Source organism: Gymnogyps californianus, chromosome 22, assembly GCF_018139145.2.
Source record: "Gymnogyps californianus isolate 813 chromosome 22, ASM1813914v2, whole genome shotgun sequence".
In the NCBI taxonomy this organism is placed as follows: Eukaryota; Metazoa; Chordata; class Aves; order Accipitriformes; family Cathartidae; genus Gymnogyps; species Gymnogyps californianus.
The window spans coordinates 3,281,591-3,301,451 of record NC_059492.1 but is presented as its reverse complement, the minus strand read 5'-3'; the positions used below and the strand labels follow the sequence as shown (position 1 = coordinate 3,301,451).

The window sequence follows — 19,861 nt, the reverse complement described above, 5'->3', positions numbered from 1 at the left end:
TTCCCCCCATAAAAGCCTTTCCCCCCTTCGCCGGCCCCCTTCAAGCGATATGCAAATCGCGCGGGGCATGCTGGGACACCTCCCCGCCGCGCCTTCACCGAGGGGGGCGCCTTTGGCGGGCACGGCGGCACGCATGCGCAGCCACCTTCCCTCCCGATTGGCGGCGCTGGCAAGCGTTTCCGGGTGGCGGCGGGCGGTGCCCCCGGAAGGGCTTGGGGTGCGCGGCGGAGGGAGCGCAGCCGGTGGCGGTGCCTCGGTCCGCCCGCGGGTCATGGGGAGGTACGGGACGGCGGCGGGGCGGGGCGGGGTGGGGGGGGGGAGCGCTCGGAGGGTCCTTCCCCCGGTGGCGGGAGGCTCCGGCTGTTTTACACCGGCTTATTACAGCCTAAAATATGGAGGGGCCCGGGGGTGGGCGCGGCAGGCCGTACCCCGCCGCTCCCCGGGCCGGGCCGCGGAAGGGCAGGGCCGGGAGCCGGTGTTCAAACCCTCGTCCGTGTGGCGGTCAGCAGCCGGGGGGGGGGGTCCTGGGGCCTGAGGGGCGACCCCCGCAGCCCTGACTGGCGGGGCCCGGCCCGGTGTGGGACGGTGTCGGCTCCGACTGGCTGTCGGTGACCTTGGCTCTTCCCGACGGCTTTCCCCGCGGCTCCCCGGCAGCCGGCGGAATCGTTTTGGACGGGGAGGTTTTGTTCGGTCCCATAATGGCGTTCCCCGTGGGGAGTCGTGGGGCTGGTGACCTCTTTAAGCTGGTGACTGGGAAGATACTGGAAGAAAACCTCTCTGAGCGGCGTGCGCGGAGCTGTTGCCTCCCTAGGTGCCAAGTGTGGGTGCTTCGGGGGTAAAACGCGAAGCTGGAAGCTGTGCGTCGAGGAGGAAGGAGGTTTGAGTTACCCGTCAGCATCCAACAAATACATCCAGGGGGGAAAAGGGACGTTCTTCTTCGTTCCCTTTTAGCTAGCGCACGTCATGGATAAGTGCTCGTAACAGATGCTTCCTCTAGCAGCGTAAGGGAGGACTTTGTCTCGTGTTTATAATAACTAAAGCAAAACCCAAGAACTTTCCCAGTTTTCTCTATTAACAATAAAGAGACACCCGGACCGTACAGTCCTTTGTAAACCTCTTTAAATATTTGCTGAAAATCTTTACGTCTTGGTGGAAGCGGGAGCCCCCTGAGCACTCCAGGGAACGCACTGAAGGTTTGTTTGGCTTTAACGGAGACTTTAATTACAGCTGTAACCCTGCGCTGTAGTACCAGCGCTTAATGAGTTACAGCGGATGGCTGAGAGCCACCGGTGCTAATTGCGGCCCCCGGACCTATTCCTGCCGCGGAGGGAAGCTGCTGTTGCAGGGGTCCGGGCTCACCTGCATGTCGCTGCTGACAGCAGGTACCAAGATACTCTGTCTTCTGACAGAAAAATGGAATTTGGCCAAATTTCTACTCCTGCTTCAGGATCCTGGGAGATGCCTTGTCCTCTGGAGCAGCGTACGCTCGCATGCTGCTCGCAATTGTGTCATACCTTCTGATAGATAAACCCTCTTGCGCCGTAGTAAGGACAACGTGTGCTCTCTTGCGTGAAACTGTTTCCTCTCGCGATCTTACGATAGAATGGGTGATACGAAAAATATCTGGTATTCCTGTAGGAATGAGAGTTATATGGAAGAGGAGGAAGCGAGAGTAGGTTAATGCTGACTGCTGACGTACTGGGAAGGCTTTGGAAAATGGCCTCTCCGTTCGCTGGCCCCACAGCGGTTGCTGATGTAATTAAAGATCTAGACACTCAGATAGCTGTAAGTAAACCGCCGGGGCTTGCCACGGGGCCGGCATGCGGGATTTGTCCTGGGAATCTGCGCATCCCGTTAGTTTTGTGTTTGGCGATCTTAACGGCACGCAAAGAGTGCGATAAGATCCGGCAATAAATGAACAAAACGACTTTATGCTAATAAAGTGCTTTCTGCCCGAGGATTTCAGAGCTTTCTCCCCTGCATGGTGGGTAAGGATTCCTGCTTTGTGGATTTGTAAAGTGAGGTGTGGGGTGAACAGCCTGAGGTCGGCCTAAACTAAAACCAAGACTAGCACACTGAAGTCCCTCCTGATCTTGTGCTGAGCTTCTCGTCTAGAAATGCCAGCTGAGGGGTTTTAGGGTGCGAGTGTAATGCTTTTCCATCATTAATTCAGTTAAAATTGAGCTCGGAACTTGCTGAGGGCGCTACAGAAGTGTGTCTTGGATATAAATTCTCCTGAAAGGGCTCCGTGTCTGTCGGTGCGGCAGTGCATGAGTGTGCCGTGGAATGAAGCACTAAAGCAGCCGCTTCTAAGTACTCCTGTGTGATTTCTGGTTTGTGTTTGAAATAATCCAAACTAACAAAGCTCGCGCTGATGAGGGGCAAACGTCTGTTTGTAGCTCAGGTAGCAGACGCTCTGTTCATCGCTTCGTATGTGAATGTGCTGTAAAGCTGGTTAAACAAACTCTCTTCTTCTCTCGTAAGTAAGTTCACCCTGTGATGCAGGTGCTTTTCAGAAGAGGTGTCTGCTCTCGGCGGCTGCTTCTGACCCATCTCTGGGCCCAGTAGCAGCTGCTGCAGCCGCTGCGCTAGGGGCTTTTACATCAAACCATTCCTTAAATGCTCATTTCATGTGACAGACCTGTCACTGCTGCCCACACCCGTTGCGGGGGTGGAAGGTCCAGGGTTTGGATGAGTTTCCTTTTACGAAACGGTAAGGATAGAGCAAAGCTTCATCAAGCCTGGGGTTTAGAGCCTTCCAGCCGTCAAATATAGTAGTTGCCAGGCAGTCTGTGTGTTAGCTCAGTGGCCAATAACCTGAATAACTTCAGGCACCGAAGGGTGAACCTGGAAGATCTGAGTAACCAGTTAAGCCGCCGCAACTCACTTCTGGTTCACCGTTAACAGCTCAGTAAATCTGACTTCATTTACTGTGGCTGTCGGTTGCCCGGTGTGGGAAGAACAAATCGAAAGTGTGGCTGAGCGCCTGTGTTTCTCTCTCACGTTACCTCTGAGTACCCAGACTCATGCTCTCAGAACTGAAAACGAACCCTACGTTGTCAAGCTCGCATCGAGGGATCGCTGCAGGCCAGGCTGGAAGCGTGGTGTTGCCAAAAACGAGGCCGCCAGCCTGCCGGCAGACACCCAAGGGAGCCTGAGCCTCATCTTCTTCTGTTCTGTGTCTCGGGCATGTGGAATGTGGAGATGAAGACTCGAACGCTGTGCCTGCTGTTCCCCTGCATTGCTGCCGCGGGAGCAAGCCGTGTCCTTTAGTTAAATCTTCTTTCCGTGGTCTCTTCCTCGAAGCTGTTTGTGGTCCAAGTGCAATGTGTTCAGAAGGGCCCTGACCGGAGGGCGAGGGGTGGACACGCGCGTGGCCTTCAGCCCGAGGAACGAGCGAGCGAGTCGGTGCCACTGCAGGGCTGCCGCCTCTTGTCGGTGCGCTGCGTGCGGCCGCTGGGCTTCTCGTGGCAAGCTTCATTTTTCATATACCAGGGAAGATTTGCTCTTCTAAACGTTGCTCCTCCCTTCTTGCTGCGTCCAGAGAGACCCGGTCTTCTATAAACCTCTGGGCCCCGTCAGGACGCTGTGGACAAAGATGTGATCGCCCCGTTGAATTCCTTCTCTGTTTGCTAACTGTGGCTTTCGTTTCCTTTTCCAGTTGATTGGTTTGGGTCCCCACAACCCCAAGAAGAAGCAGGACCTCGATAAGCTTTATGATCTAAAAGCTAAAGCCCAACAGATTATGAACCAGTTTGGCCCTTCTACCTTGATCAACCTCTCCAACTTCTCCTCGATAAAGCCAGAACCAGCCAGCACTCCCCCGCAGAGCTCCATGGCCAACAGCACCACGGTGGCAAAGATGCCTGGGACGCCCAGCGGAGGAGGACGGCTCAGTCCTGAAAGCAACCAGGTAATTTCATCCCCGACTTCAGGACAACGGGGGAGATGCTCAGACCTGCCCGTGACTTAATTCCTCTCCTTCCTTAAACTACCGGCAAAAACTTCATGTCTATTAAAGTATCAGTTACTGAGCGAGCAAACATCTTCATGTATTTCTTCCCTTCCAGGCGCTTTCAGGGCGGATGGGGCATGGATGCTGTAGGTGTAGAGGTTTTTTCAATCTCAGGAAAATGTATATTGGGGGTGTGATTGGGAAATTCTTTTTAAATGTGGTTTAGATGGGAGAAATAAAAGGGCAGGTTTGTAGCCTCCGTCTTACTGGGGTGGTGCGAGAGGCAGCATCGCTGCCAGGAGCTGCTGACTTGCGTGTTTGCTTGTGGTATGGAGTCTTTGAGGTGCGTAAAATACGCTGCTGCCCAGCAAGCGCCCCAGGAATGCACCCTGATCTCTCTGCGGGCTTCGCTGGCCCCGTGACCGCTCTGGGAAGCGTACTACTCCCCCGACCCAAACACAGGCACAGCGGTTCCGCCGTTGGTGTCAGGGAACCAGGAAGGGCAGGAATTTCCCATGTGTGTCTGGTTCACCTGACCAGGCCGACAGATCAGTGATGATAACTTTCGTCCATATCCTACAAGACTAAGTGTCCTGCTGATGTTCAGCAGCAGCAAAATTTCTGCTCCGGGCCATGTTTGGGCTGAGAGGGTGCTGCCTTCTGCCCTAGAATAACCCAGCACTCTGTTTTCCATTTGAAACACTAAAGCTGATAAGCGCTGGAGCCATGGAAATACTTCCTTTGTGCCCTGAGCACAAATTTAGTCACTGATACGTTGCTTGCACTTGCTGTCTGCCTTTTAAGACTTCTGGTTTTGCCTTTGTCCCCTCTTGCCAGCAGCCTTGCTTCAGCCCGTGGCGTTTTAGTGCCAGTTTAGTGCAGACGACTTATTTATCCTGGCCTGCTGCCTTCCACTTTCTGTTCAAAGCAACCACTGGTGCTTGAAAATGACTCCTTAACACCCGATATTTCTTATCTCTGCCATTCCTGAACTGATAACGCTGTGTCAACACGTGTGACTTGGGCCTCGGGGGTAGCGGAGGAGGAGATCTCTTGTGGCTGTGCTGCGTGGGCAGCTGCTTTGCTAAAGCAGGGCAGTAAATCGTTCCTCTTCTCCCACACGCTCAGGTTTTAACCAAGAAGAAATTGCAGGACCTGGTGCGTGAGGTGGATCCCAACGAGCAGTTGGATGAAGATGTGGAGGAAGTAGGTACCAACCCATGGCGGGGGCTGCAGAAAGAGCTAATCTGGGAATTTTTCACGGACCGGTGGCCCTTTGTCCAAGGCAGGGAGGGTTGGTTCCTTTTACGCTTCTGTATTCTCATGTTCGCTGCAGCCTTCAGCCATCCGTGTCTGTTTCCGCGTCCCGGTGTCGAAAAGGGTTTTAAAACAGCAAATTGTAGCAAACGCCTTTGAAATACGAGCTTCTGAGGGTTCATTTTCATACTTTCCGCATAATTTCAGCTGCTCAGGACTGATAAGACTGGTTCTTGTCCTTGTTCTGCCACAGATGCTGTTGCAGATCGCCGATGATTTCATAGAGAGCGTGGTGACGGCTGCCTGCCAGCTCGCACGGCATCGCAAGTCGAACACCCTGGAAGTGAAAGACGTCCAGTTGCATCTTGGTGAGTGATTATTTTGTTTTTTCTTCCCCCCTCAGCTGAGAGCTGGGCGCATGCCCTGAAGCCAGGGCATGGCCGCGGTGTTGGGGTGGAAACCTGTGAGTAGCTACGCATTTATTGCTACTTAATAATGCCTTAATAATCAGGGGATGAACGGGGTGTCCGCCCCTAACCATCCCCTCTCCAAATTTTGCAGTTGTGCAGTTTGTAGCTGTCCATCAGCCTGTGTTGGAAGGTCCCTAGCGCAGGGACTGCGTCTTTACCATGTTTAATGCTGTGCAGCCCTCCGCTACTCTGCTTTTGTGAAGCTTTTATAGCTGGTATGCGGATCACCAGCACTTCTCTAGCACTGGCTCCAGGCGGGCGTGCTGCCGGTACGTTCGTGATGACGAGGCCGCTCTTGCGGTGGGCGGTTGGGGTAGAGCCTGCTGACCTACGCTCTTTCTTCCAGAGCGTCAGTGGAACATGTGGATCCCGGGCTTTGGTTCTGAAGAAATCAGGCCCTACAAAAAAGCCTGCACTACAGAAGCTCACAAACAGGTAAGGAACCCTCGGCGACACTGAGAATCGCGTGGTAGAAGCCTGATACGGGGAGGGTGGTCTTGGACTCCTGGCACGACGTGAATTTGTAGCCTCTCCCAAGTGGTTTGGACTTGAAATAGCTTCTGGAGCCTCCTCGCCTGTTTGTGCAGAGAGGATTGAGGTTGCTCTGGCTCCTCTGTGGCGGTGTAGTGCTGACTGTGCCCGAAGAGCAGCAGCAGTACTCGCTGTCTGAAGGGCAGCCCAGCTTGGAAGGGTTAAAAAACATCTGAGAGCTGCAGACAGTAACTTGTCAGCTGCCCCCTCGCAGATCGTGCGCTCCGTCTTTGCGCAGAAGGGACGGAAAACACGCTGCCGACTCCTCTGGTTCGCTAGAAAATCCGTACCCAGGCATGGGGGGTTAAATGCTGGCGTAGCCCCTCGAACTGCTCCGGGAGTCTGGATGTTCCGGGTGAACCGCAGGGCTCTTTGCCAGGCTGTGGCTCAAGTTCCTGGGGCCATTTGACGTCTGCAGCCCAACGCTGCGCTCGGGTATTCTGTGAGCGGCGTACGGCAGGGTCCGTGCGTAAGGGTCGGGAGCCTTGGCCCGTAAGAATTTAAATCTTACGCCGCCGTCAGAATTTAAAACAGCTGCAAAAAGCCTAAAGGCCTGGGAAGGCGTAGGAGAGAGCACAGCGTTGCCCTGGGATTTCAGCTGTAGATTGGAGCTGAGCCGCTCTGGGATTTTATTTTTTTTTCCCCCCTCCTTTATTTTGCTTTCACTGAATTGGGCCGTCGAAGCGACGGTCGGCGCCAGGGAAGGAGCTGCCCTGCAGGAGCCGTTGCAGTTCACGGGTGACGCTGCGTCTCTCCTCCTGAAGCTCCCGCAGCAACTGCTGGGCACAGAGAGAGAGGAGGCCTTGAAGTGGGGTTTGATCCCGCGCGCCGTTTCACCCCGCTGCCCCTCTCTAGCGTCGGTGTTTCGCTTGCCAGCCCCGGGTGTCGAGGCGAGGAGCGCAGACGCTTGCTTTTCCTCTGCCTCCAGCTTGGGACCCCATTAAAGATTCAAACGGACTTGAAAGACCTGTGTGGAAACAAGTCAGGCAGTGTCCTGAGAGAACCCGAGATATCTTGTTCCTGCGCGGCGACGGGTTGTTTTGCAGTAACCTTGTCCGAGACGCTCGGCTTCCCACGTTTTTCTCTTTCTTGTTACAGAGAATGGCACTGATTCGCAAAACTACCAAGAAATAGCCCCTGGGAAGAGCCGGGAGAAGACGCCAGTGCATTTTGGGATATCTGCCTCTCCACTGAAGCCTCCGCGATGCCATCCATGGGATATTTTTTTTAATGCTTTACAGAGAAGCATATATTTTTTATTAACGGTGCAGCAATATCTTGACTTTATGAGGAGATCTGCCAAAAACATTCTACGCCCCCTTCCTCATTCCCCCTAAGAGCGCAACGTATCTCAAAACAAAGACTTTTATTTGTGACTTGAAAGTGGTTTATCATATAAGTGATTATCCAAGGGACAGAGCATTTGATCGTGTGTGGGACAGTATTAGAAGCATCTGTAGAGGTTTTTGTTTCCTCCTTCCTGCCCCTACCTGCTCCAGTACTTTGTAATGTCAGTGTTTATATAAATACTTGCGTTTGTTTTACATGAATAAAGAAATTATTAATCTAAAACCACGGCACAGTCTTGTGCTCTTCAAACGGCGTGCGGAGGGAACTGCGAGTGAAACGGGCAGCCTCCGCGTTGCCTGGTTTCTGCGTGTGGTGCAGTTCCGGTACGAGAGCTCCTGCCCTGGGGTTTAGAGCGAGCGGGAGGATTCGGCCGGCCTCCGCCGTGCTCGTAGGGCTGGGCAGGCGGCTTCCCCTCCTCACCTCCAGCCCAGGGTGAGGAGTTTGCCCGTAGCTTGGACGTTCGGACCGTTAGGAGCGGGTCGTGGTGACCGAGGACAAGAAATCAAGGCGATCCTGGTTCTCTGCTTGCCTGGGACATAAAAGAAAGGCCACGTCTCCCTGCCTGTTCCTGCCTGCTCCGCTCCGTCTTCATCAGAGAAGCTGCAGGTGATGAAGAGGGAGCCGGCAGCTCTGCAAACTCCCCTGCGCAACAGGGAGGCATGTGTGTGCCCGCGGGCAGGAGCGGGGCCCGTCCTCCCTGCCCGCCTTGCTGCCGGGGCCCTCGGCCTCCCGGTACCTACGGGGGAAACCTCCTCGGCTGAAGTAATTCAGAAACCGGTACGAGCTCTCTCCTCCTCACGTATAAGTGCCGGCTGAGGAGCCCGGGGAGCGCGATAAATGCACGCAGCCTCTCGGGCGAGGCCAGTCTGACGGGCGCTCGGGGCGGAGGGAAGCTGTTCCTGGCACCGCAGCCGTATTCGGCTGCTGCCGGGGGGGACGTGGAGTTGTTCACCGCCTGCTCCGGCTCCGGGTACCCGGGAGGAGCTGCTGTTCAAACCAGACCGCCTTGCCCTCCCGAGCGTGGAGGAGACCAGCTCTGAGCGAACGGATGGGGTAGTAAAAGGGGTTTCAGATCGACACCGATCTGAGGTGGGACCTGGGGTGGCGGGAGGGCCGGCGGTTCCTCTCTGGGGGATGGCGACAGCCTTGTAGAAAGGGGTTCGGAGAGAGAATAGGGGGACGGGGGCTGACTCCCGCCTCTCTGCAGACTGCTGCCCCATCCTGCCTAAGGACTTCACCCTTCCCATGGGCAGCCTCGGCGCCGGCCGCTTCCCCTTCCCCAGGAAAACACGAGCAGGCAGAGAGGTGAACAGGGGGTGTTTAATGTGCCCTGCCTGCGCCCTGGCTGCTCCAGCTCTGCCTCACCTCCTGTGCATCGCGGTGGGCAGAGCCCAGCGTGTCCCAGCCCCGCCGGGGCAGGCTGCCAGCGTCCCCAGCTCTAGCATGAGCATCTCTTCCTCTTCTCTTCCTTCTCCGGTGCCCGAGCCTTGAGCAGCGCCGGCAGCGGGATGCTGCTCTTCACCCCGTCCCACGCCTCGGTGGGAGCCAGCCGCCCCGTTTGCAGCGCCTGGTAGATGGCCAGCGTCAGCATCTGGAAAGCCTGGACCACGTTGCTGGCGTCCTTGGCCGAGGTCTCGACGTACTGCACCCCCAGCGAGGCTGCCAGCTTCTCTGCCTCCTTCCTGCCCACCCGCCGCTGCCCTGCCAGGTCGCTCTTGTGCCCCACCAGCAAGAAGACGATGCTGAATGGCTGGACCGTGTCCGTCACCTCCCGGTGCCACTGCCGGACGCTCTCGAAGGACGCGCGGTTGGTGAGGTCGAAGAGCAGCATCCCCCCGGCCGAGTTGCGGTAGTAGGAGCGAGTCACGGACCTGGGGCACAAAGAGAAACGGGGTGAGCAGCCCCCGGGGCTCCCCTGTGCCACCTTGGGCAGCATCTCCCCTGCCTGCAGAGCAGCCCCAGCCATGTCCTGCCCCCTGCGACCGGCACGCTGCTCCCAAGCCACCGTGTGAGGAAGGAGAATCGGCCCTTTTGCTGTATCAGCAAGTGGTCCCTGCAGCTCTGTCCCTGCTCGGCCACCAAAGCTCGTCCGTCCCCGGCAGCCACAGCCCCTGAGCTCTCCTGTGCCCTGCAGCCACGTCCCTGGTGATCTCCCATCCCCTGCAGCCACGTCCCTCGAGCTTTCCCTTCCCTTGCAGCCACGTCCCTCGAGCTCTCCCATCCCCTGCAGCCACAGGCCTGCCATTCTCCCATCCTCTGCAGCCACGTCCCCCGAGCTCCCCTGTCCCCAGCAGCCAGCCCGGCCGGCGGTGGGCAGCCCCGGCAGCGAGGTGTGAAGGCTCCTGGTGGCTGAGCTGAGGAAGCCGCTTTGCCCAGCTCCCGGTGGGCTCCCAGCCTCTTCCCCCAGCCCTCTGCAGCTGGTGGGGCAGAGGGGTGCTTGGGGGGTGCCGTACCCCCTTTGGAGCTGGAGCCAGGGCTTACAAGGCAACCCCAAGGGCTCCTTTCCCTGGGGAACGCCCTTGGCTTTGGCTCATCCGGGCCCAGCACTGGGCACCGTGGTTCCTCACCCATGGGGCTCCCCCAGCAAGGGGAGGGGGGGGGGACACACGGCTGTATCGAGGACCTCCCCGGGGTTGGGCTCACAACATCCCACCAGCACCCCAAATCCAGGGGGACACCTCACTCCTGGGACCTCCCCAGCTCCCTCACCCCTCCCCACACCGTGGCCGGAGCCGGACCCACCTGAACCGCTCCTGCCCGGCCGTATCCCAGAACTGCAGCTTCACCCGCAGCCCCGGCTCCAGCTCCACAAACTGGACGAAGAAGTCCACCCCCACCGTCTGGTTGACGGCGTCCAGGAAGACGCCCTCGGTGTAGCGCCGCAGCAGCGAGGATTTCCCCACCGTCGAGTCCCCCAGCATGATCACCCGGAACTGGTACTGCCACCGCGGCTCCATCGGCGCCTCCACCGTCTGCTGGGACCCGCCACCCCCGCGCCGGGTGCATGTACAGGCAGGCAGGCAGGCAGGCAGGCAGGCAGGCACCGGGCGCCTCCGCTCCTCCACCCAGGAGGCGTTCCCACCCCGCCATGGGTGCTGGGTGGCCCCTTTGGAGCCCCTTTGCTCCCTTTATCTTGGCTCCATCCAGCTGGAAGCACTCAGGGGGTGCCTGATCCCATTTTCCCAGGACAGGAGGCCCGTCAAGTGGCACGGCCACGTGCAGACATGGGGGCAGGGTGTTACCCCACCAGCGACCCCCCCCTCCCAAAGCAGAGCATCCCCCATGTCATGGGTTGAGCACGGCAGTGGGTCCCTGCCACGGGTCCGGCGCACGGCACAGCCTTTATTTAGTGTGGAAAAGCCTCAGGTTTATTAAAAACACTCCTGCAGGGGAGTATTATTTTTTCAGAGCCCCCCAAAATTCAGGCTTGAAATAAACCTGAGCCAGGGTGGGGAAAAGCAGCCCCACGCATCACCCAAGGGCTCCTGCAGGGTGCTGGGTGGGGTGAGAAACATCCCCATGGGTGGAGGGTCCCACGTTTCCCCCCTCCGCCATCCCCATCAGCACTGGCACCGCTCCCCGGGCTCCCCCCGTGCCGGGGGCTGACGGCGGCTCTGGCCGGGGATGAGCCTGATGCCGCCGCAGCGCCGGTGAGGGCTGAGCCCCCCCCGCCCCAGCGCCCGCTGGATGCCCCTCGCCAGCGTCTGGAAGGCCAACTCCACGTTGAGGTTGCCGCGGGCCGAGGTCTCCACGAAGGCCATGCCCAGGGTGGCGGCCAGGTGCCCGGCCTCCTCCGCCGACACGGCTCGCTCGGCCGCCAGGTCGCACTTGTGGCCCACCAGGACGAAGGCGGGGGGCCGGTCCCCGGCGGCTTCGCGGTACCACTCGGGGACGTGCTCGAAGGAGGCCCGGTTGGTGAGGTCGAACACCAGCAGCACCCCCGCCGCGCTCCGGTAGAAGGACCTGGTGATGGACCTGGGCACACCGGGGGAGGGGGGGGGTTTGGGGGGCACCCAGCACCCTGCCAGCCCCCCCAACTTCCTTGGGACGGGGCTTGGAGGATTTTGGGGTCCCAACTGGGACCTCGGGAGCAGGAAGGGGAGACCTGCCTGGACCATTTGCACCCCCTTTTTCTGTTCAGCATCTCCCCTCCAGACTGGGGGGCTCCAGAGGAGACCTGTGGGGTTTTGCAGGGGCTCCGGGGTCCCTCCGTCCCCCCCACAGCCCAGGGTGCAGCGGGGATGGAGCAGCACCTACAGGTGGGTGCCAACGGAGCCGAGCGCTGGACAGAAACGGGGCATCCCCAGACCAACCCTGGGGCCCCCAAAAGGCTCTCAGGGATGGGGGCAGCGCGAGACCCCTCGCTCCAGCCACAGCACCCGGCTCTTCAGCCCTTCACGCCCCATTTGAGCCTCTTTCACGCTCCCAGGAGCTCCTGGCTCCAGGCTGATGCGATCAGGAAGGACATCACCCAGCCCTAGCCCACCCGCACCCCAGGACCGGCACCCCAGGACCAGCACCCAGCCCTGCTCCTTTGGCTGCCCCCCAAAACCAGCTCCGGCTTCGCTGCGAGCTCAGCACAAGGTTGCAACGGCCCCTAAAGCGTCACCGTCCCAGCGAGCCATCGCTGCCTGTCCCCGCACGCCCGGCCGGGGATTTTACACCCAGCCCGGGGTGGGGGGGGACGAGTCAGCTGGGTGCTGGGGTCCCACAGGGTCCCCATCCCCACCTCACCTGAACCTCTCCTGGCCGGCCGTGTCCCAGAGCTGCAGCTTGGCCTTGCCGGCGGGCGGCAGCGGGACGGTGCGGCTGTAAAACTCCACGCCGACGGTGGGGCAGGGGGCGGCCGCTCCCCCGTCCCCCTGCCCGGACCCTCGGCAAAGCAGCGCAGCAGCGACGACTTCCCCACCGCCGCGTCCCCCAGCACGATGACACGGAACTGGTAATGGCCCCTGGGGTTGGGGTCCCGGGGGGGACCCCTCACCGTCCCCATGCCGGCGGCTGTGCCCGGTGAGGCCAGATTCACCGGCCCCAGGCTGGTCGGATCCTGACCTGGCTGGGCTTTGCCGTGCTGGCGGGGCCGGGGACAGGTCTCCACCCTTGTCCCCACCCCGCAGCACCTTCCCTGGGGACAGGGACCGGTCTGGCCTCGCAGTCACCTGGGTGCACAAACAAACTGGCCCCGGGGAGGAGAGAGAAACTGCTAGCTCCGTCCTCGTCCTCGGGACAGTGTTTGGCGTCGTCACACGCCAGCTCTGTCCCGCTGCCTGGTTTTGGTGACAAAGACGGGGACAGCCAGGCTGCGGGTGGACGAACACGCTGCCGCAGAGGGGCTGATGCCCCCAAGGAAGCCGAAATCCTGGGAGAGCTGGGAGGGATGAGCTCTGTGGGAAAGGGGCTCTCGAGTCCCCACGGGGAGAAGGGAAGAGGGGTCAGAGGCACCGACTCCGCGTTCCCCGGACAAAGGTGCTCTCTGCAAACAGGCCGGGTCACCCACAGCGGCGCGGGGACTTTGCCATCGCCCTGCCCTCCCCCTCCTGCCCGGCTGTGCGGAGACAAGGAGTAAAAGACTCGCTCCAACAGCTCCGGGGCTGCTCCCACCCCCAATTTGTTCTCCAACAGGAGAAAACGGGTGACTGGAGTCCAGTCTGGCTCCAGCAGATGTTAGCAATGCCATAAGACACTGCCTTTCCCCGGGCAGGAGCCGTTCCGTGCATCTCCGTGACTTCCCACGCAGCTTTCCTGGGCTCCCAAGGACCCACCGCCCGCGGCTGCGCAGGGGAAGCTCCAGCCGTCGGTCCTGCGCCAGCTCCCACGGCTGGAGGAAGGGAAGGACCGGCTCCTGGGCAACGCAGCTCCGGCGCGCAAAGGGCTTCCACATCGGCTCCTTCAGGCAGTAACTCGACGTTAGGAGGAGCACTAACTTGCACAGAAAATAAATTTAAAAAAAACCAGTCAGACACACGGATTTCCAAGAGAAAAGAGTACAGCCAGGAGCACATCCAAGTCATGCACGAGCCGCCCGGAGATCCAGCCCACCGGTACAGCCACGGGAGAACCGACACAACCTCACCTCGAAGGATCAGTAACCTCAGGTGGAAGAAGCTGCTCAGATCTCACGAGTTAAGTCTCACCCCCAGCACCCGGGAGGACGCCAGCGAGGATCCCCCCGGCACCGTCCACCCCAGCAGGGCTCGGGCAGGACGCGGCGCTCCCCGGCCCCGGGTGAGGGCAGCCGGGCATCGCCCCAGACCAACGCACCCCAAACACGAGCACAGGAGACACAGCAAGAATTTCAAGTGATTGCATTTATTCACCCTCAAAATATTTTATATCCAGACCCTCCCCAAGCTCTTCTCCTCATAAAACTCCACAGAAGGGACCGTTCTTCCATGCTGAGTGTTTGAATGGGAGCTTGAGCGGCACCTGGAGCCAAACAAGTCGGTGGTGCAGGCGAGCGGAGCACGGGAGCGGCTGTTCCCACCCGGGGGAGCTCACGGCTCGGGAAGGAGCCAGGATCTGGCTACGCAGAGCTCCCGCTTCCGGAGCAGAGGGCTGGAAAAGAAGTCTTGCACTGCAGCACCGAAACCCTCCGGGACTGGGCTCAGCTCAGCTCCACACTCTACTTAGACCTGAAGAGGGGATAAAAAATAATCCAGCCTCAATGAAGAGCTGGTTAGATTCAGCGTTGCTTCAGATTTCACCTGCGTTCAGGAATTCCCTGCCGCTCCCTCTCCCCGCGCCGGGCGGCGATTTTGGGTAGTTCACGCCTGGCCTCAGCCCCATATCCGCAGGATTCATCCAACAGTCTCCAAAGAAAGGAGTCATCACGGACCAGGCTGTGCTCAGAGGGCCGGTGGGGTGCGACTGACCTCACCGACACTCTGCCCTTACACAGAATAGCCTGCCCAATTAAAAACCTTACTAACGAAGTCGCTCATTCCCGCCTGCCAAGCCCAGATTAAGGACTGGCCGCTTCCAGCACAGGCAGCGTCAGCCTGAAGGGTCCTTTGTCCTCTAGGACTGGTGAGATCCCACTCAGGAAACACGGAACGCCCGGCAGTTACCCACAAAGGACACTCACGTGCTCCACGTCACAGCTTTCCCCCCGATTCGGGCCCTAAGGAAAGCAAAGCGAACGCCTTCACCGGGGACAGGGGCTCATCAGCTCTCCGCCTTTTCCACTAAGCGAGTAATTCCTGAAAAAAAAAAAACCCAGAGCCACAGGTAAAGCCGACGGGTCGCTGTACACTAGGAATCAATGCATCAAACCCGGCCCAAGCAAACCCCAGCCCGCAAATCTTCACGGCACCTCTGCTCTCTACGCCCAACGTTTATCCATTCTTTTGAGCAGGGAGTTTCACTCCCACCCCAGCCTTCCCGAAGGAGCAAGGCCAACACAGGCTGTCTTCCAACTGGCCCCTCTCAGAGCAGGGCTGCACCAGCAAAGAGGCCGAGACCAGTTTGAATTTTATTTTTCCTCCTTTTTCGACCACAAGATCGGTATTCAGATCTGATGGGAAAGGGATCTGGAGGGACAGGCTGCAGAGCTCTGACAAGGGCGTTGCATTCTCACCTCGGGTCTATCCGGCAGGCAGGCCATCAGCTGAGCGAGCTCCGAAAACACCAAGCGACAACCCTGGAAGACATCGCGACCGCCCCCCCAAAGTCAGCAGCAGGCTGCAGACTCAGGAGTAGACGTCACTGACGCCCCCCCACCCAGAAACCACCAGCGCCTTGCAAGAAGAAACACCCGAATTCCTAAAAATATATAGGAGGGGCGAGTGACAGCAACAGGCAAAAGAGGCCCAGCAGTCAAAGACCTTCCCGTTGCTCTTGCATGTTGTTGGAGAGCTGTAGCTATTGCACGGAGCCACAGCTCTTGGATAAACATGCAGAGTCACCACTGAGCTCGCCTGGCCAAGTCTGCTACAGCTTCAGAGCGGCAGACGGAGCGAAAGCAGAGCGATCTACTGGCTTTGGATCAGATTTGATTCCCAGTTCTGCCACTAGCCAGGCCCAGTGATGCTGGAGAGAGAAAGTCCCCTTACCCACCCACACGTGATCTCAACAGAGCAAGAAATAAGGCGAGTCTGCAGTTCTTAATGACTGCAGAGATATTTGTAACGGGCCCTGCCAGCAGGAAATCCTTGTCCGCAGGGCCTAAGCCCGAGCACGAGCCCTGCAGAGGATCCACAGCACCCGGCACAAGCACCGTGCTGGCACTGTCTGCTAGCAGAGGGCCAGGAAATAAATACTGCTGCTCGCTGCTCCGGCCAAGGGAGGCTGCGAAGGCGACCAAATTCCTAGCACAAGGGGAGACTCCAGAGCCCGGATCGCACATCTCACCTGCCCAATGCTGCCGAGCTGAGGCTGTCAGCAGCCATCCCACACACTGGGATCACCTTCCATGCCAGGATGCTGCTGGGGAAGAATACAGTCTTGAGCTTCAGGTAGACGACAGAAAAAGTATCTTAAAACAACAGAAAAGCCAAGATTCCCACCGCCTCCCACCTCTTCCTGCACCAACTCGGACCCCAGACGCAGGTATTTGGGGTAGCTGCTTTCTTCTAGCGACAGCACCCCCAGACACCACCTCCACCCAAACACTGCTCCCGCAAGCAGCCAGCGATGCCCGGACCCTCGCCCTCGGCTCGGCAGCCCCCCAGCTCCTCGCCCTCGGCTCGGCAGCCCCCCCAGCTCCTCGCCCTCGGCTCGGCAGCCCCCCAGCCCCTTGCCCTCGGCTCGGCAGCCCCCCCAGCCCCTTGCCCTCGGCTCGGCAGCCCCCCCCAGCTCCTCACCCTCGGCTCGGCAGCCCCCCCAGCCCCTCCCGGGCCATGTATTTTCCCGAAATGTTGCCGGACAGTTACGGAGGCTCAAACTGAGCGGCGACCGTCGAGGAAAAACCCTTCGCTCTCGGCTCCTTTTTGACTGCATCTGCCACACCACCGAGACAGACGCAGCTTCGATAGGGCCGGGCAGGCCTGCAGGGCTCCTCCGCCCAGCAGCCGCCTCTCTCAGGGTGGTTTTTTAATTCAGCCCGCTGCGGAGGCGCGGAGGTCACTCACCCACGGCGGCCCCGGCATCTTCCCCGCACGCCGGGCCCGGCCTGGCAGGGAGGGAGCAAGGCCCTCCCGCGGCCGCGCTGCCCTTCACAGCCCATCGGAGCGCCCCGAAGCGCCGCCGCCCGGGCGCGGAGCCCGCGAGGCGCCGATGCGGTAGGGCCGAGCGGCGGGAGAGCCCCGGGGAAAGGCGGATGGCGGCGGATTGTCGCCGCGCCGCAAGCCCCTCCGTTCCCGCCGCGGCCGCCATCACAGAGAGAGGCGGAAAGCACCCCGCGGTGGCCTTTTCTACAGCGGCAGCGCGGGCGCTGATTGGCTGTTGGGGGCCGGGCCCTCCCGCGGAGCCTTCTGGGAGTTGTAGTTCGCGCCGCCTACAGCCGCCATCTATCCCCCCATGCCACCCCACGCCATGCCACCCCACGCCATGCCACCCCACGCCCAAAGGGCAGACGCGCCCCTCTCCTCCGACAGCAGCAGGGAAGGCAGAGGAAATCCCAGCCCCAAGCAGCAAGCCCATGATTTGCAACCCACCCCCCCCCGCTACTTGCACTGCGGGGTGAGTTGCGCTCCCGCACCCCACCTAAATGAATCTCCAGTCTACCTTGCACAAAGACAAGTTCTCTCTCCTCCTCCCCGCAAGGTGCGTGTCAGGGGTTGCTCTTTGAAAAGGTGAAGGCAACAGCCACGTTTTCCCTCCTCCCTCCTCCCTTTTGGAAGGCAGGGGGAACACCCCACCCTCGGGGAATGGAAGGAAAGTTTCTTGGAAACAAAAGTCTATCTGCCGAAGCAATACCTCTGTCAGGTTCCTAGCTCATGATCCATAATCAGTGGAAAGGATTTAAAATGAGAGCACCTGCCAAGTGGTTGGAAGGGACTGCTGAAACTTCTGCAGGTCCTGATGCTGAAGCCACAGCCGCCGTGAGAAATCAGGTTGAAAAGCCCGAGACTGCTTCCTGCCCCTGAGTCCTGGAGAAAGTGCGAAAAGGATGAGGGAGAACAATAGTTAGTTTTTAATCTGTTCTGAGGAAAATTCACAGACGAAAAAATTCACAGTGCTCAGGAATCGCCCTTTCAGGCTGGTAACCCCACCACAAACATGCCAGATAAAATAAGCCCAGCACCCATTTAAAGCAGAAATCAGTCTGGAAGGGAGCCCCAAACCTTGCGTGACCAAGCTCTCCTAAAAACAGCCCTTGCCAAAGCCGGCGAGGACAGGTTACAAGCAGCTGGTCCCGTCCTCCACCTCCTCCACGGATCTGGCAGCTGCTCTGCCAAGTCACGAGGCATTCCCCGGGCAGCCCAGATTCTCCTTGGCACAGCGACTCGTGCAAAATGAACCTAGAAACCTCCCTGTCAAATCCTAGGGCAGGACAGAAACTGGGAGCTCGTTGTAGCAAAAAAACCCCCACCCCTCTTCCCCAAAAATTCAAACCTTGGTAAACATCACGTGTTTGGGAAGAGAATCTTCCAAATGCTGAACAGGGAGAATCCCCAAAGAGCAACACCGAAAGCCAACAGATGCTCAGTAGACCTCAGCCCATCACGAGAAGATGGATGGAGATCCGAAGAGGAGCAGAGAAAATCCCACTGCACGTCTGCGGTGCTCGACCACGAGGTCAGCGAAGCCCTGACGAAACCTCCCGGTATGGTTGGGAGCCTCACATCAGTCTCTTCCGTAGCGCAGGACGGGGAGCAAACGCTGGAGAGGCTGCAATTCCCACCACCAGAGAGGTGGGAGCAGACAACCCGCAGGAAAGCGCTCTGTGAAAAACTAACAGTAAGGAAAAGCAAGTATGAATTAGTGATCCAGGTGGGTTGCCATGCCTGCGGCTCCTCGGGGATCCTGTGGGCTGAGGGGACAAGACAAGTCCTGGCCACGTACAGCTCTCCGTCTGTATCGCCTTAACTGCGTTATCTACCATTGCTTTGACCCTGGAAATTTTACAGCAGAAGCAGCGTGATATCACCTGAGAAAAACGGAGTGTGTACCAAGCAGTACCCCCAAAACCCTTCTTACAAAACTGACTGCACTTGGGAAAACCATTTTGACTGGGAATAACTGCTAAGGAAGAAAAGCATAGTAACTTGACAAAAAAAGGAGATATTTTCTGAAGAAATGCTCTAATCAGGCAAAAAGGTAAAGCAAGCTTTGTCACAGACACTTTCTGAAGTAGCTCTATCAGTTTCTAAATGTAGCTACTGCATTTAAAATTCATACCCTGTCCTGCCATTGAATTCATTTCATGTCTAAGCAAATCCCAAGTTAAATCCAGAAACTGGTGTATCCAGTACGCTTTACAAGATGCACTGGGAGATAGCAAGGCTGGAAGGTAAAAATTCCTCTCAGATCTTGTTTAGCAGAAGCTGGGGATTAGCAAGCCAGTAATGAGAAACTAAGTACGCAAAGATCAGAGTCAAACATCTCTGTTCCTCAAAAGGGATTCAGAGAAATACCTAAGGGTGTTTGGTACTTCTTGGTGTGCGGGATATGAACCTGTCTCCTGAAACCGGTCCAAGGAAGAGGAATTTTCTCTAGTCAGACACACATGGAAAACATCATCACCGGCCCCCGTCAGACCCCTCAACCCATACACTGGGCTGTGCTGGTGCAGCCCCACATTTGCTAAAGAAATGGTTTCAGACTCCTCATCCCATTGGAAGCCGGTCAGAATTTCTCACAGGCCACCCCCGATGCTTACTGTCAAGCTTCTAATTAAACACCCGTTAATGGCAACACGACACCCCGCAGCCTTGCAAGCTTACGCTTTGGAGATCACCACTTCGTGCCCAACAGGACTAACGCCCACGTCTTTCCAGCTCTGCAGTTGGCTAAACATTTTTCAGTCTATGAAACCCAAACGGTAATCCGAGAGTTCCTGCAATTTAGAGTAATCTAAATTGGATCATCACATCTTCATCAAGTAACATAGTAAGAATGTTTAAGTTGTTTTTGTAATTACTAGTAAATGTTGCATGCTGAAAGGCAGAATATTTCATAATCTCAGTCGCAGATTTTGATGTCATTTTCAAGAATTACATAATCCCAGTGAGCTGTGATATCATCTGCCTTGGATTCCTTGCCTTTAGCACATAAAGATAAAAGCAGAATTTACCTTACTACACGGAGTCCTTGTCTTTCATCCCGTGTTACACTAAATGGTAATTAATCAGGGCTTTTCCTGTAGCCATCCATGAGAAACAAAATCCCACACTCTGTTTAACTTGGATTCCAAAGC

The 19,861-nt window shown here is 58.0% G+C and overlaps 2 protein-coding genes, 1 long non-coding RNA gene, 4 other non-coding genes and 1 pseudogene across 10 annotated transcripts; 1 reads left to right on the top strand and 7 right to left on the bottom strand.

Annotated features, from left to right (window-relative positions):
- Window positions 1-244: 244 nt before the first annotated feature.
- Window positions 245-7,777, top strand: TAF12 (TATA-box binding protein associated factor 12). Of its 2 annotated transcripts, none has more exons than XM_050909872.1 (6): window positions 245-279; window positions 3,662-3,913; window positions 5,084-5,161; window positions 5,466-5,580; window positions 6,029-6,117; window positions 7,312-7,777. In XM_050909872.1, the coding sequence occupies exons 2-6, from the start codon at window positions 3,746-3,748 to the stop codon at window positions 7,345-7,347; spliced, it is 486 nt and encodes a 161-aa protein (XP_050765829.1). In that variant the 5' UTR covers window positions 245-279; window positions 3,662-3,745; the 3' UTR covers window positions 7,348-7,777. The 2 variants fall into 2 exon arrangements, with proteins under 2 accessions (XP_050765829.1, XP_050765828.1); XM_050909871.1 differs by lacking the exon at window positions 245-279 and adding an exon at window positions 1,717-1,785.
- Window positions 7,778-9,001: 1,224 nt separating this feature from the next.
- LOC127024952 (ras-related protein Rab-39B-like) lies at window positions 9,002-11,084 on the bottom strand (annotated as a pseudogene).
- A 39-nt stretch (window positions 11,085-11,123) lies between these two features.
- Window positions 11,124-12,556, bottom strand: RAB42 (RAB42, member RAS oncogene family). The gene is given in 3 exon segments (XM_050909698.1): window positions 11,124-11,538; window positions 12,298-12,428; window positions 12,431-12,556. Coding segments are annotated over 3 exon segments (672 nt in total).
- Window positions 12,557-13,858: 1,302 nt separating this feature from the next.
- On the bottom strand, window positions 13,859-17,610 carry LOC127025108 (uncharacterized). Of its 3 annotated transcripts, none has more exons than XR_007767627.1 (5): window positions 17,479-17,610; window positions 15,913-15,984; window positions 15,140-15,202; window positions 14,648-14,762; window positions 13,859-14,195 (listed from the first exon to the last, which is right to left on the bottom strand). It is a non-coding gene; the product is annotated as an uncharacterized LOC127025108 (long non-coding RNA). The 3 variants fall into 3 exon arrangements; XR_007767626.1 differs by lacking the exon at window positions 17,479-17,610 and adding an exon at window positions 16,632-16,818 and having other exon boundaries at window positions 15,913-15,987; XR_007767625.1 differs by lacking the exon at window positions 17,479-17,610 and adding an exon at window positions 16,632-16,818.
- LOC127025211 (small nucleolar RNA SNORD99) lies at window positions 14,332-14,402 on the bottom strand. The gene has a single exon (XR_007767640.1). It is a non-coding gene; the product is annotated as a small nucleolar RNA SNORD99 (small nucleolar RNA).
- On the bottom strand, window positions 14,984-15,101 carry LOC127025205 (small nucleolar RNA SNORA61). Its single transcript, XR_007767634.1, has one exon. It is a non-coding gene; the product is annotated as a small nucleolar RNA SNORA61 (small nucleolar RNA).
- LOC127025204 (small nucleolar RNA SNORA44) lies at window positions 15,331-15,461 on the bottom strand. Its single transcript, XR_007767633.1, has one exon. It is a non-coding gene; the product is annotated as a small nucleolar RNA SNORA44 (small nucleolar RNA).
- On the bottom strand, window positions 16,399-16,543 carry LOC127025216 (small nucleolar RNA SNORA16B/SNORA16A family). Its single transcript, XR_007767644.1, has one exon. It is a non-coding gene; the product is annotated as a small nucleolar RNA SNORA16B/SNORA16A family (small nucleolar RNA).
- Window positions 17,611-19,861: the final 2,251 nt, after the last annotated feature.

Coding starts and splice junctions, on each gene's coding strand:
- TAF12 (XM_050909871.1), top strand. CDS start 1,717: ATGGCCTCTCCGTTCGCTGGCCCCACAGCGGTTGCTGATGTAATTAAA. Junction 5,581..6,028: donor AGACGTCCAGTTGCATCTTG/GTGAGTGATTAT, acceptor TCTTTCTTCCAG/AGCGTCAGTGGAACATGTGG. Junction 6,118..7,311: donor CTACAGAAGCTCACAAACAG/GTAAGGAACCCT, acceptor TTCTTGTTACAG/AGAATGGCACTGATTCGCAA.